Source organism: Plectropomus leopardus, chromosome 3 (assembly GCF_026936395.1).
Source record: "Plectropomus leopardus strain MGB_pleo_1.0 chromosome 3, ASM2693639v1, whole genome shotgun sequence".
Taxonomy (NCBI): Eukaryota; Metazoa; Chordata; class Actinopteri; order Perciformes; family Serranidae; genus Plectropomus; species Plectropomus leopardus.
Window position 1 is genome coordinate 12612716 of NC_142178.1, and position 14966 is coordinate 12627681.

Genomic DNA, 14966 nt, shown 5'->3' on the forward strand with positions numbered 1-14966 from the left:
GCGAGGTTACTGGTGATCTAAGTGCACAACGCGGGAGCGCGCACAGAGTAAAGCTAAAACTACCAGATGATTTCTACTGCAGAGTGCTGGTTAAAACGGCGAAATCTTCTTTGTGTACGTGATTCGTCAATGGTGATTACTGATCTTAAGTCTGTAGTTTATGTTTAGAGTGGCCTAATTAGTGCTTTTTGAAACTCAGTCAGGAGCGTATATATAAGGTAAACAGTGCAGGCAGTAGCACTGAGGCCTTTGGGCTTGGGGCCGATAGAGAGTGGGCCCTCCAACTGTATCAGGCAGATACACGTTCAGTTAAAACAATCTAATTTTCTGTATAGCCTATTATGATGACTACACAATTAGGCTCCTTCTGTTCAAAAAAATGGGTTTGTGTCCATTTCCTGTAAATATTGGTAGAAGTATAGGTAAAGTGAAAACATTGACTGTGGTCATTTATAATGCATCCGAGCATATCTCCACAGCATAGCATCACATTACCTGAACAGAAGTTGCCTAACTGCACAGTGTTGCTCTAATGTAACAAACAAAAAACCCCACAGTTTTGGTAGATAAATAAAAAATAAATATGTCTTGTAACAATCAAAAATGCTTTACATGCTCATGCACGTGCATACATTTTTAATCAAAGTTGTCCATTCCATCCTTCATAAACCAATTGTTACAATTGCTCCCAGTCTCCCCTAAACTCATTAAGTCTTGTGTAAAAGGCAACATGGCGTTCACTGGTGAATCACAGGGTTTTCAACAAGAGTTTAGACATCAGTTTTAACTGATTCAGATATACTAGTGAGAAATATGTTTTCTGCCAGACAAAAAATAATGATACAAACGGGCAGCTTGTGAATATCAGTCAATGACTTAGAGCCAGCCACTGGGTGGAGACAAACAGCCATCAATCTATGGTCAAACCTCCATGGCTGTGGACTAAAAATGCTTTTATTGCAATGTTTTAAGAGCAACTTAACAGCCTCACAGCAATTTTGGAGTTTCGTCTTTCATGAAGTTAAAAGGACGTGTGTGTGTGTGTGTGTGTGTGTGTGTGTGTGTGTGTGTGTGACATTCCAGTTTATTCTTGTAAAAAAAAGCATAAAATGATTATTAGTGACTACATTTCACAATAAGTTCAAAATATAAGTCCTTTTAAAACCTCTCAATTCACGTGATTATTTCATTGTTTTTTCAACATTTATATCATTGGTTGTGGACTAAAAAGTCCAACAAAATACATTAGGTTTTCCCAACTTTCCATCAACCCACAATCAAAAGCACAACCCAGTTTACATTTCATACGTAATTCTGTTGACAAAAGTTTGAATAAAGAAAAAAAGGGAAAAAATGTCCAGAAAACTATATGTATAATTGTTATAGGATATTATGTTTTTGAATTATATAATGGAAAATAATGCATGCAATTTTGTTGTTGCAATTTTTAGCACTATTACCAGGTCATTTGTTTGTTTTTCTTTTCTTTTAAACAAAAAACACAAAACAACAACAACTTATTTTAATTTACTGTAACTTTTTGCTAACTTCTTGCAATTTTTGAGCACTGTCTTATAAAGTTGCTCATTACCTTCTCACCATGTCTTTGACAGAAATCACATCAATTTGCTCTGGTTGCAGCATCTGGGGGGCAGAGTTGTCTCATCTTTAAGCCAGAAACAGAAAGAGAACAGCACTAAAATGGCATCTGTGTAATAGCTGACAGGACAGGTTCATGGACAGGACTGGTGTGACGTTTTGAAGGCATTTTGACAACGTTCTGACGACGTGTTATGCTTGCAACCCACCAGGGGAGTTTTAAAAACCAGCTAGGAGCAGTTTGCAATTGCAAATTTGGAAAAGAAAGTTCTGGAGCTCCTTGCTCTCTAAGCAGAGGATGAGATCAGCCACCCAGTAAGAGGAATGGAAAATGATTGCTATTGTCATGTACTCCATTGCAGTGGTATGATGGAACAAAGTGTTATCCTTGTTATATTACTTAAGTATTTTTAGGAGTATCTGTACTTTACTTGGGTTGTTATATTTATGCCAGCTTTTACTTTTACTCCACCATATTTTCTCGAAGCATCCTAGTTACTTACTACAAAATAGGAAAGGAAAGGAGGAGGGGACAAACAGACGGAAAGGAATGGAAGGGAAGGAAAACTGGAGTTTTTTTCTTTAAATCTTTCAAGTTGTGAAAAAGACCTTGTTTTTCTTCAAGTGTAATGGACGCTCCATTGTAAGGCGGTGTATGCTACAAAAACATAAATGTAAATATCCTCAGAATTTTGACTGCTTGATTTCTCCTTAGCAGGATTTACTCGTACTTTTACTTTCAATACTACAGTACATTCAGTATCATAAAATTATTTTTGATACTTAAATACAGTAAATATGAGATACTTCCTGGACAGACATCAACACTGAACATTTGAACCTTGGGCAAATTGCTTTGCTTTATCTCAAAAACATGGGACAAAAGGCAATGAGCAACTTGACATGAAATCTTTTGCATATTGCAAGAAATGAGAAGATTTAGCAAATTATTTTTAAAAGCAAGATAAAAGTCTAGAAAACTGTATTTAAAGTAATCTGTAAAAATGAAAATGCTGCGCACACCAGGATCACGCTGTGTTGCATGAACTCTGTGTAAAAAGGGCTATTGATTCAAAACGAGGCTGGAGCCAGTAGCCCATTAGCAAAGCTTAAACACTGGCTCTGTTAAAAGGTAACAGCATTTGCCTGCCAGCTGAAGGAGTTTTCCTCTTGGTTGCTGCAAGTAGAAAAACTCTCACCCTCCCAGGGTGAGTGCTATGTTCAGAATTCTTAAAAGCAACTCAATAAACAGTAAATAACTGAATGTCCACACAGAATTTAAAATTTTGAATCCAAACCTTTTTGTGAATCTTTTCAGCAAGCAATGAGCAGTTACAGAGCCCTGGATCAGAAATGCCTCTCCCTAGCCGATAACACCAACTGGTCAGCCTGCATTCTGACAACCTGTCTTTCCCTGATCCAGTATTTTATACTATTTACAATGAGGAAATGTGCATGGAGGTGTTGTCTCCCTCTGATTGGATCCCCTCATTATCTGGCTCTTCTCAAGGGCGCGGGGTCTTCTCTGGATTGGTCAACACCGATCATTCTGCTGTACCCCCATTAACACAGCGCCTTATTAGGAGCTGTTTTTCATTCCTGCAAGACCGGTCAAACACAATCACAGAAACCAGACACCCACACCTTTCCTGTCTCACATACACATTACATACTTTACATACTTCCTTTTTTGTCTCTGCATACGGGTGGCCTTCACATTACCCTCCTAAATGACTAATAAAGTAGCATTTCAGGTCTTCTAACGCCAGTTTCAGCATTCTTACTTGGGCATTCTTGCAGTTACATAACAATTGTAGCCTTGCTTGGAAAGAGCCTTAAGGGCTCATGTCACATAAAACTTGTTCTCTATCTTACCCTATCCTAGCATTATAATCACACTTGGGCTGGAATCATTGTTCAGTTACAGACATTTAGGTTACATACTTACATACTCCAACACAGCACTTCTAAAGTCGAAACATAAGCATCTTAAATCTCATCTATACATAAATGTAAATACAGTGCATTCCGATTGTACCTCAGTCAGTGGTTCCCTGCATCTCCTGGAAGGTTGCTTGACAATCCAGAGACACAAGGCATAAAGTTTTATGTGATAAGCGTGATCATTCAGCAGTGAGTAATACCAGACACCAACATGGCTTGCAACTGCTTTCCATCCAGTCTTTTGTGCAAAATTCTCTCATGAAAAAATAGATAAAATTGTAGTTAGACCATACAGTAACTGCTGAAGGAAAAATGTAGCACCTGGTAAAAACATACATGCATGTAAACTCCGGTTGGTTGAATCTCTATTCTTCCACCTCCACAAATACATATCCAGCTGCCCTATTGAGGGCATACGTAGGACAAGAGAACATCAATCATGTCCTTAATAATGGGACGTAGTGGGTGGAGGTTGTGCGGCAGTTGATGGGCCATGACCATCTCCCAGGCATAGATCATATGCACGTTCATTCCTTTGAACATGGCTCTGAGCACTTTGTCACTCTGCAGCGTGTACCAGTCACTGTTGGTTAGCGCATAAAAAAGGTTTAAAGCTTTAGGATTCCCAGTTCGGATGATGACCTTCGTGGCTGGAGCCCTGTTCAACAGCCGCACTACCGCCCTGCGGACGTTCTGCAGCCGCCGGATATAGACCTCAATGGGGAAAGTGCCAAAGTGAGCCCAGATGCCAATAACTACAACAGTGTTCGGGCCTCCAATTAAGCCATCTATTTCATTGGTAGCATAACGCAACTCGCTGGATGAGACGGATACAATACGGATAGGAACCCCATGGAAGCGGGACATCACCAAGATGTTATGAGTCTGGTCCACAGACATGTGAGGTCCAGCTTTACCCGGATTGTGCAGGACAAACTCCTTCAGATCTAGAAGTGTTACAGAGGGTACAGATTACAAACAGCAGTGAGAATAAAATCAAACTGTTGCCAGAAATCTTTGTGGTTCAGCTACCTGGTATTACCGACGTGAGGAATTCAAACCACTGCCTGACTGTGGAGTCTCCATATATAAGGACCTCTTTGCCTTTCAGACATCTAATGATGGCAGGGGTGTCGAACTGGCGGACAGTGGTGCCATCCAGTGCTCGCCACACACCCTGGTAGTAATAGCCAAAGGGTTCAGATGTCACAATGCTGCTCTTCACCTGTGGTTGACCTGAGAAAAAGGTTAAAGGATCAGGGTTATTTTCCATTTTTTGTCAACAAGTCCCCCGAAAAAATCAAGGTCTCTCCTGAAGTGTGGTACAGAATTTGTTAAAAGGCACAAATCTACATGAATGTGTCACAAATGTAGTTTTGTTCATTGAAGGTTTAGTCATTTCCTACTAGCTTTTCTTAAACATTATTTATTACACATTTGTTGGGACTATTTTAAGCAGCGGATTAATTCATACTTGGTGAATTAGTAATCAGCAAGATGGCGTAAATAAACTACAATGCCCAGGTTCATTGTGATAAATACTTCTCAGTGAAATAGTGTGGCTCATTGTATCTTTAAATACGTTTTAAACTTCAATGGAGCTCTATGGCCCAATGGGATATAATACAATATATCAAGATTTGGCCAAATGGGTAACACTTGTCGGTAGGATCAATTCATTGCTGATTTAGATCTTTACATGGGACTTTTTATTGTTTAGAAACATTTACTCCATTTTAAAGAAACACTGTCCTCAATATTGGATCAAACTCATTATTTATGGTCTTAGAAAGTGTAGAAATGTTGTAGTTTCAAACCCCTATGGGACTTTATACATACTCGCTAGCCTCATCTTCCTCACAAGATGTGTGAATTTAGAAGGGTGGTCTTCAAAACAGGAAGAGAAAAAGATGGTGCCAATACTGCAAATAGTAGCTGCTAAAGCTATTCTAAAAGTTAATTTCCAAAAGCAGAAAAGTAGCAGCCAGTTGTTGTGCACTGTAATGGTGCACTGGTCCATGCAAATAGTAAATGCTCCCATGTGCTAGCCTTTGAGCTAAGATCAAGTATGAAGTTGCAGCTCCTTATTATTAAGGTTAATAATATCTTGTATAACATGAATTTATTAACCTCTTATGGGCTGTCCTTACTCCTTAGAGTTACAGCTGGTGCCATGTTCATGAACTTTCTAATCGCTCTTCTCAAATTTGCCTCAAGATGTCTTTCTACAAAGGGCCGCTACCCAAAAGAAGATACTGTTAGTTATGTATAAGAGGGGATTTAGTGCTGCAAATTTTAGGAGGCATTTCAAATACATTTTTAAGCATTAGGGAAGGAGTTGTGTTTTTTGATATGGCTAAGGAGGACATTCAACTTTAAAAAGACGCATTTTCTATTTATTTCAAATACCTCCAGAACCTCAAAACTTTTTTTCTTCTCCTTTTTTTAGAAACTGTGAAATATGGTTATTATTATTATTATTATTATTATTATTATTATTATTATTATTATTATTATTATTATTATTATTATAGGCAGTGGTGGACGCAGTAAAAAAACATGCTTTACCTTCATCTTTTGGCATTACAGTGACATAGGCAGGTCCTGAAGCCTTAATGTAGACTTTCATGTTGATATCACTGAGGAAAAGCACATACAATATAAAATATCTCTCTCACAAACACTTCAACATTTACAACATGAATACAAGACAGGGGGATGGAAAATCTGAAACTATTATATGACGTTTAAAGTAAAAAGATCAAGCACCAAAATGAGAAACAAGTTCTCAAAACTTAAACCATTGAAAAGCCTTGAAAAATCTATTTTGTGTGATGAAGCTGCACTAATTAATATATTCGTAATTCACCTATCTCGGGCTGTTTTCATTAACTGTTCATATATACACCTATGAAAAACGATGCAAAAAAATTCATATACACACCACATAAACATAAACCGGTGATTTGTGTATAACCCAGGTATTTAGAAGGGCTGTGATCACATGACCAATGCGTTGATGGGAGTAGAGAGGGAGTTGGCTCATTTAAGGAGTTAGGTTGGGGTGGATAACGTTACTTAAAGAAATGTAGCTTTACATGAATCACATAATGTCGTTCGTGACATGCTAATTTATTAGATATCAAATAACCATTGTGTGTACATTTTTGTACGACATCATACAAACCTATGTATGTTCCCCTCAGCTCTACAGACCATTGTAGCATGTTTCAGTTCATTGAGACTGCGTTGTATTAAGCTGCCATGAGCTCAAAATGTATCACTTCTAAGCAGGCCTCTTCTTCCTCTGTGCCGCTGCTCATACACACAACTGCTTGCAACAAAGGGTAGCTAATAAGTGCGCATCTTAAAGATTCTGGAAAGACCACATCCAAAATAAAATGTATGAATTTACAATAAAACATAAATTAATGACAACATCCACTAGTATGAGTCAGACTGATTAGTCGGATTTGTGTGATGTTTAAAACATTAAATGTTTTTTTTAATGTATCTTTAAATTCAATCATAATGGCCTTTAGCACTAGATTACTGAAACATCCTACCAAGGAAATACATACAGAGGAACACTCTGCAAATGTAGAAGTCACAAAATGCCAGTTGCCTCACCTTTGAAAGAGCTTCTCCTCTCCTTCCTTGAGGTTTTGATGGAATTCTTCTGTACCGTGGGTCATCCTGGTATCACAGCTCAGGTTCTTTGGTTTGTAGCAGAACCAAGGCTCACCTGTACGGGGGTCAGTAAAGTTGCACAGCGGCTGCTGGGGTTGACGTAGGCAGATGTTACAGATGGTAGTTTCAGAGATTTTGCCTGATCGGAAGAGGCTCTGGAATCGCATCCTGTCAGGCTGTTCAACATTTAGCCGGGTCAGCACTGTGATAGCCTCACTGGAGTGAACCAGCATCACCTAATAGGACAGATAACTACAGTCTTCACAAAGTTTAATCATGTTCATTCATATCCATAGACATATGAGGTGAATATGACTTAAAGCTCCACACTTTGACACATTTATAAAAATTTCTGCCTTTATAAATTAGAATGATGTCCTAATAACAATCTCTGGACAAACGTCCATTCACCTACCTGCTCCCTCATACACTGAATGTACAGTCATAGCTTAGCAATTGTAACTAGGCATAGCAGGTCTGTCAAAGCAGGAGGGGTAGAGTGAGAGACTCATGGGTGGTAATTTTAGAGACTGTTCAACAAGATATGCCCTAAGCCCTAAGCAGCAATCCAAAGACAGTGCTGTTTCTTCATTTCCATATCCTCAGCTTTGGATGCTAGCCTGATGTCATGTATGAAGCATTCAGGAGCATATTTAAGACCTCATTTTTGCTGTCTTGTTTTAAAATAAGTTCACTGGCAAAAACAAAATATAACCTCAATAAAGCACTGTTTTCACCCAAGTTATAGAGCTAATGTCAGTGTAAAGCAGCAGTGTGTAGGATTTAGCGGCATCTAGTGGTAAGGACTGCTGGTTACAGCCAGCTGAATGTGCCAAACATGAACCTCCAGGTAGGATTCAATAAGTGTTCATTGATCTGGGGATTTTTCACCTTGAGCTGAATTATCCAGATTTGCAGAGGTTTTGACTGGGAATCTTTCTTCCTCTTCAAAACAAATAAACCCAGTGATTTGAACCAGTAAAAACACAGAATAAAGCGGTTTCAAGTTAAAAAAAACCCCAAAAAAACGGTGTTCTTCCGAAGCTGCTCATCATGAAGGGGCTGATAACTAAAGTGGCAAAAAAACAAATAACCCCGTCTTGAGCCAATACTTGGTTTGTCTGTTGCGGGCTATTGTAGAAACATGGCAGTGCAACATAGTTGATTTTATGGACTCCTTCATTGTATGGTAACAAAAACTTCAGATTCCTTGTGTTCAGGTGATTAAACATTAAGAAAGCATACTTTTTGTATTATTTTGTTGACAATTGATACCCCACCAGTGAAAAATCAATCACAAGATGGTAACAAACAACTAGAATACGATCAAATTTGAGCATCACCTCAACGTTCATGTCTCCTTCCCAGAGTAAAGTGAATACAGCAGAGTAACTGCCATTGAGATGGTCCACCACCTGCCCAGCTACGCCTGCAACAAGCTTCGGGCTATGCAACCGGGCGAGTAAGAAGTCCCCCCCAGACTTCTTGGGACGATCATTGAAGTCAGAAATTGAAATCATGACCGCCAGCTGATCTCCTACACGCCACTGTCCTCCTCCCCTCCTTGGGAGAATAGTGAAGGTGCTGTGAGCTGGATCACTGGTCTGCGCCAGGACAAGAGGATCTGGCAAAAGTGGAGTTTCAGGCCAAGCAATGGAGTCAAGTAGTTGGCGTTCCTCCCGTGCATCCTCAGGGGGCAGTGGCTGGAATTTGCAGAGGCCACGATGCATGTCAGGCTCAGTGGAAGCACTTGGGTAGATGATGGTGGGGTTTACCTTTTTCAGAAACTGGCAGGGGGTTGAAAGAAACATGGTGACAAAGATGAATCAAATAATTGCACTGGAAGCAAAATAACTAGAGCCAGATGGGAGACTTTTTTCTCTGATGCTGATTCTGCTTTCAAAGGGTTAAGCCATTAACAAACAAGGCCGTCAGTTAAGAGTGTAACACAGTGTAATATTTCTTTAGATGCAGAGAAAAGGTTAGAGTGTAACCTAGATCACATTTAGTCATCCCATCAGTGATTAGCTGATTTGCTTGGCTTATTTAAAAGTATATATTTGTGACTGATTTCTTGACATTTATCTTTTCAGTATATGACTGGGAACTAGCAGGTTGGAACACAATGATGGTTTTACAGCACAGAATAATACCAGCCTTAGCCTTTAATACAGAAGCTGCTGTTGTCAGCAAGTCGAGGTGCAAGGCTAAGAAGGAAAGGACCTTTTCATTCAAATTGTATTTACTTGTAGTGAAGAGCATTATTGCTGGGCTACACTGAAACATACCTTTACCCTTAAATGTGACTAGCATGAAACATTACAAATAAGGGTCTTTAAGTGATCCAATCAAAAACAAAAGTTCTCACCTGCAGCAATTCCATGTTATGTAGTACGTAGATTATGACAGCCACTGTCAGAGAGAGGAAGATGGTGCTGTACTCCCCTCTTGAACAAGCTCTGATCATCATCTTATTCGTCAGTAGAGTAATGTGACCACTTCCTCTGCCACTGGATCACAAAAAAGGGGGGTAACTGAGACCACATTTTGCCAAAGAATATTACTACTGCAGTGCTGACTAAGCTAAATTCAGTCACCCAGGAAATCCCTTCAAACTATTTACCATATGTTATCTCTATCATGTACGCATCCATCCATCCATCCATCCATCCATCCATTTTCTCCCGCTTCTCCGGGGTCGGGTCGCGGGGGCAGCAGCCTAAGCAGGGAAGCCCAGACTTCCCTCTCCCCGGCCACTTCGTCCAGCTCTTCCCGGGGTACCCCGAGGCGTTCCCAGGCCAGCTGTGAGATGTAGTCTCTCCAGCGTGTCCTGGGTCTTCCCCGGGGCCTCCTACCGATGGGACGTGCCCTGAACACCTCACCAGGGAGGCGTCCTGGAGGCATCCTAATTAGATGCCCGAGCCACCTCATCTGGCTCTTCTCAATGCGGAGGAGCAGCGGCTCTACTCCGAGCTCCTCCCGGATGACTGAGCTTCTCACCCTAATTCTAAGGGAGAGCCCAGCCACCCTACGGAGGAAAATCATTTCGCGATCTTGTTCTTTCGGTCACTACCCAAAGCTCGTGACCATAGGTGAGGGTAGGAAGGAAGATCGACCGGTAAATCGAGAGCTTTGCCTTTCGGCTCAGCTCCCTCTTCACCACGACAGATCGGTGCAGAGTGAACACTAACGTCTGGGGCAGAAAAATTAAGCCAACGTGGAAGTGCCAAAAAAAAAAAATGCCTGTTATTGAATGGCCTCTTGAAGCTGGCTTCAAAACGGAGTAAATCCCCACAAACCACAGTGTTAAAATGGCCAACTTTACAGCAGAAATAAACATATTTACAGCCTGGTACAAAAAGCAGTTTTGGTCTTTATAGCTAATTTCAACATTTATGACAACAATTTATATTGATAGGCTTTCTGAGAGGATTTTCTACTGTCTGTGAGTCATATCCACCCTTTGTTTCTCCACAGCTCCAACCTGTCATCCAAATATTATCACTATTGGCTTCATAAAACCAAGACGGCGAGAGCAGAAATGCCAAACTAGAGTCTTCAAAACAGCAGTACATAAACCAGTGGGTTACATCTTGGTAACTGCATGCACTATTTATACAGTCAATGCATTACTCTTACTACACAGATCAGAGATGCCTGTATTGCTCTGCAAACTGAAGTTTTCCCCATTGTTTCCTTCTGGTAACTGTTGAGCTCTAGTTGAACAGAGCTGATGGAGTAGGCATAACTGGGGCTGGAACAGTTTGTCTCGCAAACCAGCTACAGGACTCATCCACCATACCTACATTAGTCCACAATCAACCCCCTTTAATACTTAGACTGTAAATGAAAGCCCTAAAGAAAATGCAAGTAGCGTTAGCTAGCTATAAAGTCTTAGATTTGGAGGGAGTTCAACAAAAATTTTAGGTTTCTAACAGAATATGAAGAGAAAGCTTCCTTTTATGGCTACAATATTTCCATAAAATAATAAATATGAAATTATTTTGTCAATTACATTTATTCAGTTTTTTGTAACATCACCATAGCAACATATCGTCATGGGTAATGTATTCCATCATTTGTTGTTCCTTTTTATTTATTTATTGTTTTTTCCTGTGCCATCCAGGAGATGTACAGTCTGTCACTTTACACTTCACCTCTTTCACACATTAATTCATCACATTTCTGCTAACTGCAGGGACACGGGAAATCCACATATGATTTGTTCATTTGGATACTTGAGACTGGACATGTGTCACATGTCCTGCGAGTTCCTTCTTCAAAATGGCTACCGTTGTCTTCTTTGTTTCTCAAACAAAGAACAGCCATTTGAACTCAGTGTCCTAGAGTCGTGTTCTGACACCTATGTCCTAGGATGTCACGCAGGCAAGAAGATGCATCTGCTAATCTTCTGGCTCTTGCTCTCAACTGGCAATTGCATTTATGCCTTAAAAATCTTGAAAGTAATGTTCATATGTGAGGATTATATTGCTGAACAAAACATGCCAGTAACACAAACATTTATTTTCTGAAGTGATCGAAAATCCAATGGAAAAATCACATCGGCATTTTGATAAGAGAACCAGGGTGACATGAGCTTCCCTGTTGGCCTACAGAAAAATGTCACTCTCGGGGCACTCTATTCAGGATACTATAAAATAGCTTAAATTAAATACAAAGAATGGTGATATTTATCATTCATAATTGATTTGTTATTAATTTAAATTCCCTCCAGCTTGGTTAATCTTAATTATAGATCTTGAAATGGTCAGGCAATTTTGAGTTCATAAATAACATGAGGTGTATTATGCTCTGTTTGTATGGGTCTTATCTTGAGGTCAGAGGTCTAGGGATGATTACGTCTCGGAGTCAGATGAGTAGAATATTGATACTAGGCTTAAATGACATGGACTGTGGCCCCTTGGGGGTTATTTTTATGATTAAATACAATAGGTGAGGAATGTTTACTGATGAATGTGTAGATGTTTGTGCCTATATAAGACACATGCATGAGTTGTAAGAGAGAGATTCACATTGGTCCCGAATCTTCTCCCAGGCAGACCATGGTGCCTGGTGGATGCTGAACTTTGTTGTAATAAATTAATTCTTATGCAACCAAGTCGGTGTCAGCGGCAGTTCCTTCATCGTCTACACATCATTGCTACTTAAGAAACAACGACAACATGAGCTGCATGACTTTACATTTGGAAGGACCACACCCATGGAAATCTAAATCCCTTTCTTGGGGCTCTAAACATCCTATTGTTGAAAGGGTAAGTCTACAGTGACACAGTGTACCATTATCATGTTACAGCTGCAACAGGTTTTTTTAAACCGGCCAACAAAGGCAAAAGAGAAACTGTTTTTGAGAAATTACATTCATATACAATACTTTGCCACATACAGGTTGAGGGAAATTAAAATTGTAATCAACTTGATTATTTTCAAACACATGGGAAGAGGGCAATGAGTAACTTTGAGAAAACTACTCAAAAATTAGCAATAAATGAATAAAAAGTTACCAAAAAAAACTACAAAAAAACCCATACAAAACAAATCACAGCAAAAAAGGAAATGGCCAGGAAAATAAAAAATGCTTTAAAACAATCATGATTTTTCAACCTAATAACATAATTTTAAACTTGTAGTTGTGATAATGATAATGACATTTCTTATATAATATTTTTGTACTTTTGCTTACATAATACAAATACAAGTAAAATAGAAGTGTCTCAAAGTTACATTAGAATGGGGTTTTAGGTTTCATGATAAAATGAAACTTAAAATATACTTTTTTAAAACATGTGTCTTACCTCAACGGATTTTGAGTAAAAGCAGTGACGGAATCTTGGCGTGATTCTGCAGTTTGTCTTGCTGGTTTGCTGGGAGGTCTTGTTCTCTTTGCTTGTCTTCCAGATAATAAAGCTTACAGGACAAACAGTCAGTGTGGTGCTTTCCTCGTCTCTCTATCTGTCTCAGTCACTTGCCCCCTCTCAATTTTGCCACACCCTCCTAAGCCATTTGTCGCTGTCAGACTTTAAAACTCTCCTTTGCTGCTGTCTGTCAGGTGTTCCCTGCAGTTTCCATCACATTTATGTCCAGAGTTCCTTCCACCGGGCTCATCAGAAGTCCCACTCCACATCTCACCTGTACAGATATTCAACTAACTCTCTTCAGCTCCTCACCACTACCACCAATATCATGACTCCATCTGGGGCCATTCCTGTACACTCACCAAAGACTTTTTACATTTCTAAATTGTATGGTGTACAATAGAAAATTAAGCAATATTACACAAGAGGGTGTGCTGTAACATCATTTGTGGCACAACAACAAGCACCTCGGTCCTGACTGCCATCACCAAAGTAGTAGCTCATACTTTCTAGTGATCGTGGGGTTTCCAAAAGCCAACCATGTATCATGCATTAACTCAAGTTTCCCACTTTTCTTATAATGGCCAAAATCTTGAGAATCCAGTTCTACATATTCTGGAAAATGTTTTCAATAATTGCTCCAGATTATGACCATTAACTTGAGCATTTGTGGGAAATAGTAGAGAGCCTTCTATAGTTTTCTGACTCTTTATCATATCTATGCCACTTGCTTACAATGGCGTTCCTATTGAATGTGCCCTCAGTCTATTTGTTTACTCTCCAAACGCATAATTAGCCTTTGACTTGACAACTTTAAATACGTTACACCACAGGTTGACACCTACATTGTAAACATACTATAGCATCCATTTTACTAACAACTCCAAGAGCAGCCACACTGACATTTACAAAATGAAAGAAAAAACACACTTTGTAATTGATTAAAGCCTCCAGAGGTAACCTTTTTCTTTAAACATTTCATTCTGAATTTAATGTTGATTGTACAATGTAAAAACTGGGTTAAAATTGGTTTGCTATTAGCCTAGCTTTAACTATATAATTCTGCCTGCCTCCAAGTATGATCTCCCAGGAAAAATTAAGGATTGATTTATGCACAAAAGGAACTGCATCAACTGCTGCCATGCTGTTTGTTTTTCCATGTCCAGTAGCTCTACACAGCAAAAGAGTAATTTTGCAGTGAACAAGTGATTTTGCAGTTGTCATTACTGTCCACAGTAGTAGTGGAAAAGGCAGAGGGTCAAATAAGTAAGGAAACTGCAGAAATTTTGCATAGCAAAAGAAAAAGAGTACTGTTAACAGAAACTGCACAAAAAGCCAGGAGTACTTTTACTTTTGGTACTTTAAGTACATTGTTGGAGTATATATGCTTTAAATCTAATGATGATTCAAGCTGTAGTATGATTGTGGTACTGAATTAGATTGTGTTCTTTATATATATAATCAGCAGTTCACAAGTACTATACTGTTAAATCAACTGAGGTGATTGTTGTTATTATATTACCTTTTATATGTTATGTTGTTGTTGTTGCTATAGGGCCGAGCCCTTAAGGCTTTGCTCAGTTAAGATTGAATTACTATGTTTCTGTAAGAATGTACTACCAGTGATTATGTTGAAACTTGTGCTAGAAATGAGATGCTTTAATGTGTTCAAAGTATTAGACATTTAGGAGTGTTATGTGAAAGGAACATTGTGTGTAGAGCTGAAGGACAGTCACGCAATCAGGCCAGAGAAAGGTAAAATGCAGACATCTCTTTCTTTTTTTTTGAACTTTATTGCCAGCCATCAATAACAAGCAATTAACAGACAACAAGTCAAAAACAAAAACAACAACAGCCTTG

General features: G+C 39.2%; 1 protein-coding gene across 1 annotated transcript; it reads right to left on the minus strand.

Annotated features, from left to right (window-relative positions):
• Positions 1–2792: 2792 nt before the first annotated feature.
• Positions 2793–13276, minus strand: LOC121942642 (NXPE family member 3-like). The gene is made up of 7 exons (XM_042485906.2): positions 13047–13276; positions 9602–9743; positions 8577–9020; positions 7174–7469; positions 6112–6182; positions 4576–4779; positions 2793–4490 (listed from the first exon to the last, which is right to left on the minus strand). The coding sequence occupies exons 2-7, from the start codon at positions 9701–9703 to the stop codon at positions 3946–3948; spliced, it is 1662 nt and encodes a 553-aa protein (XP_042341840.2). The 5' UTR covers positions 9704–9743; positions 13047–13276; the 3' UTR covers positions 2793–3945.
• Between the last annotated feature and the right edge of the window lie 1690 nt (positions 13277–14966).

Coding starts and splice junctions, on each gene's coding strand:
- LOC121942642 (XM_042485906.2), bottom strand. CDS start 9,703: ATGATGATCAGAGCTTGTTCAAGAGGGGAGTACAGCACCATCTTCCTC. Junction 9,021..9,601: donor ATAACATGGAATTGCTGCAG/GTGAGAACTTTT, acceptor ACCCCCTGCCAG/TTTCTGAAAAAGGTAAACCC. Junction 7,470..8,576: donor AAGGAGACATGAACGTTGAG/GTGATGCTCAAA, acceptor CTGTCCTATTAG/GTGATGCTGGTTCACTCCAG.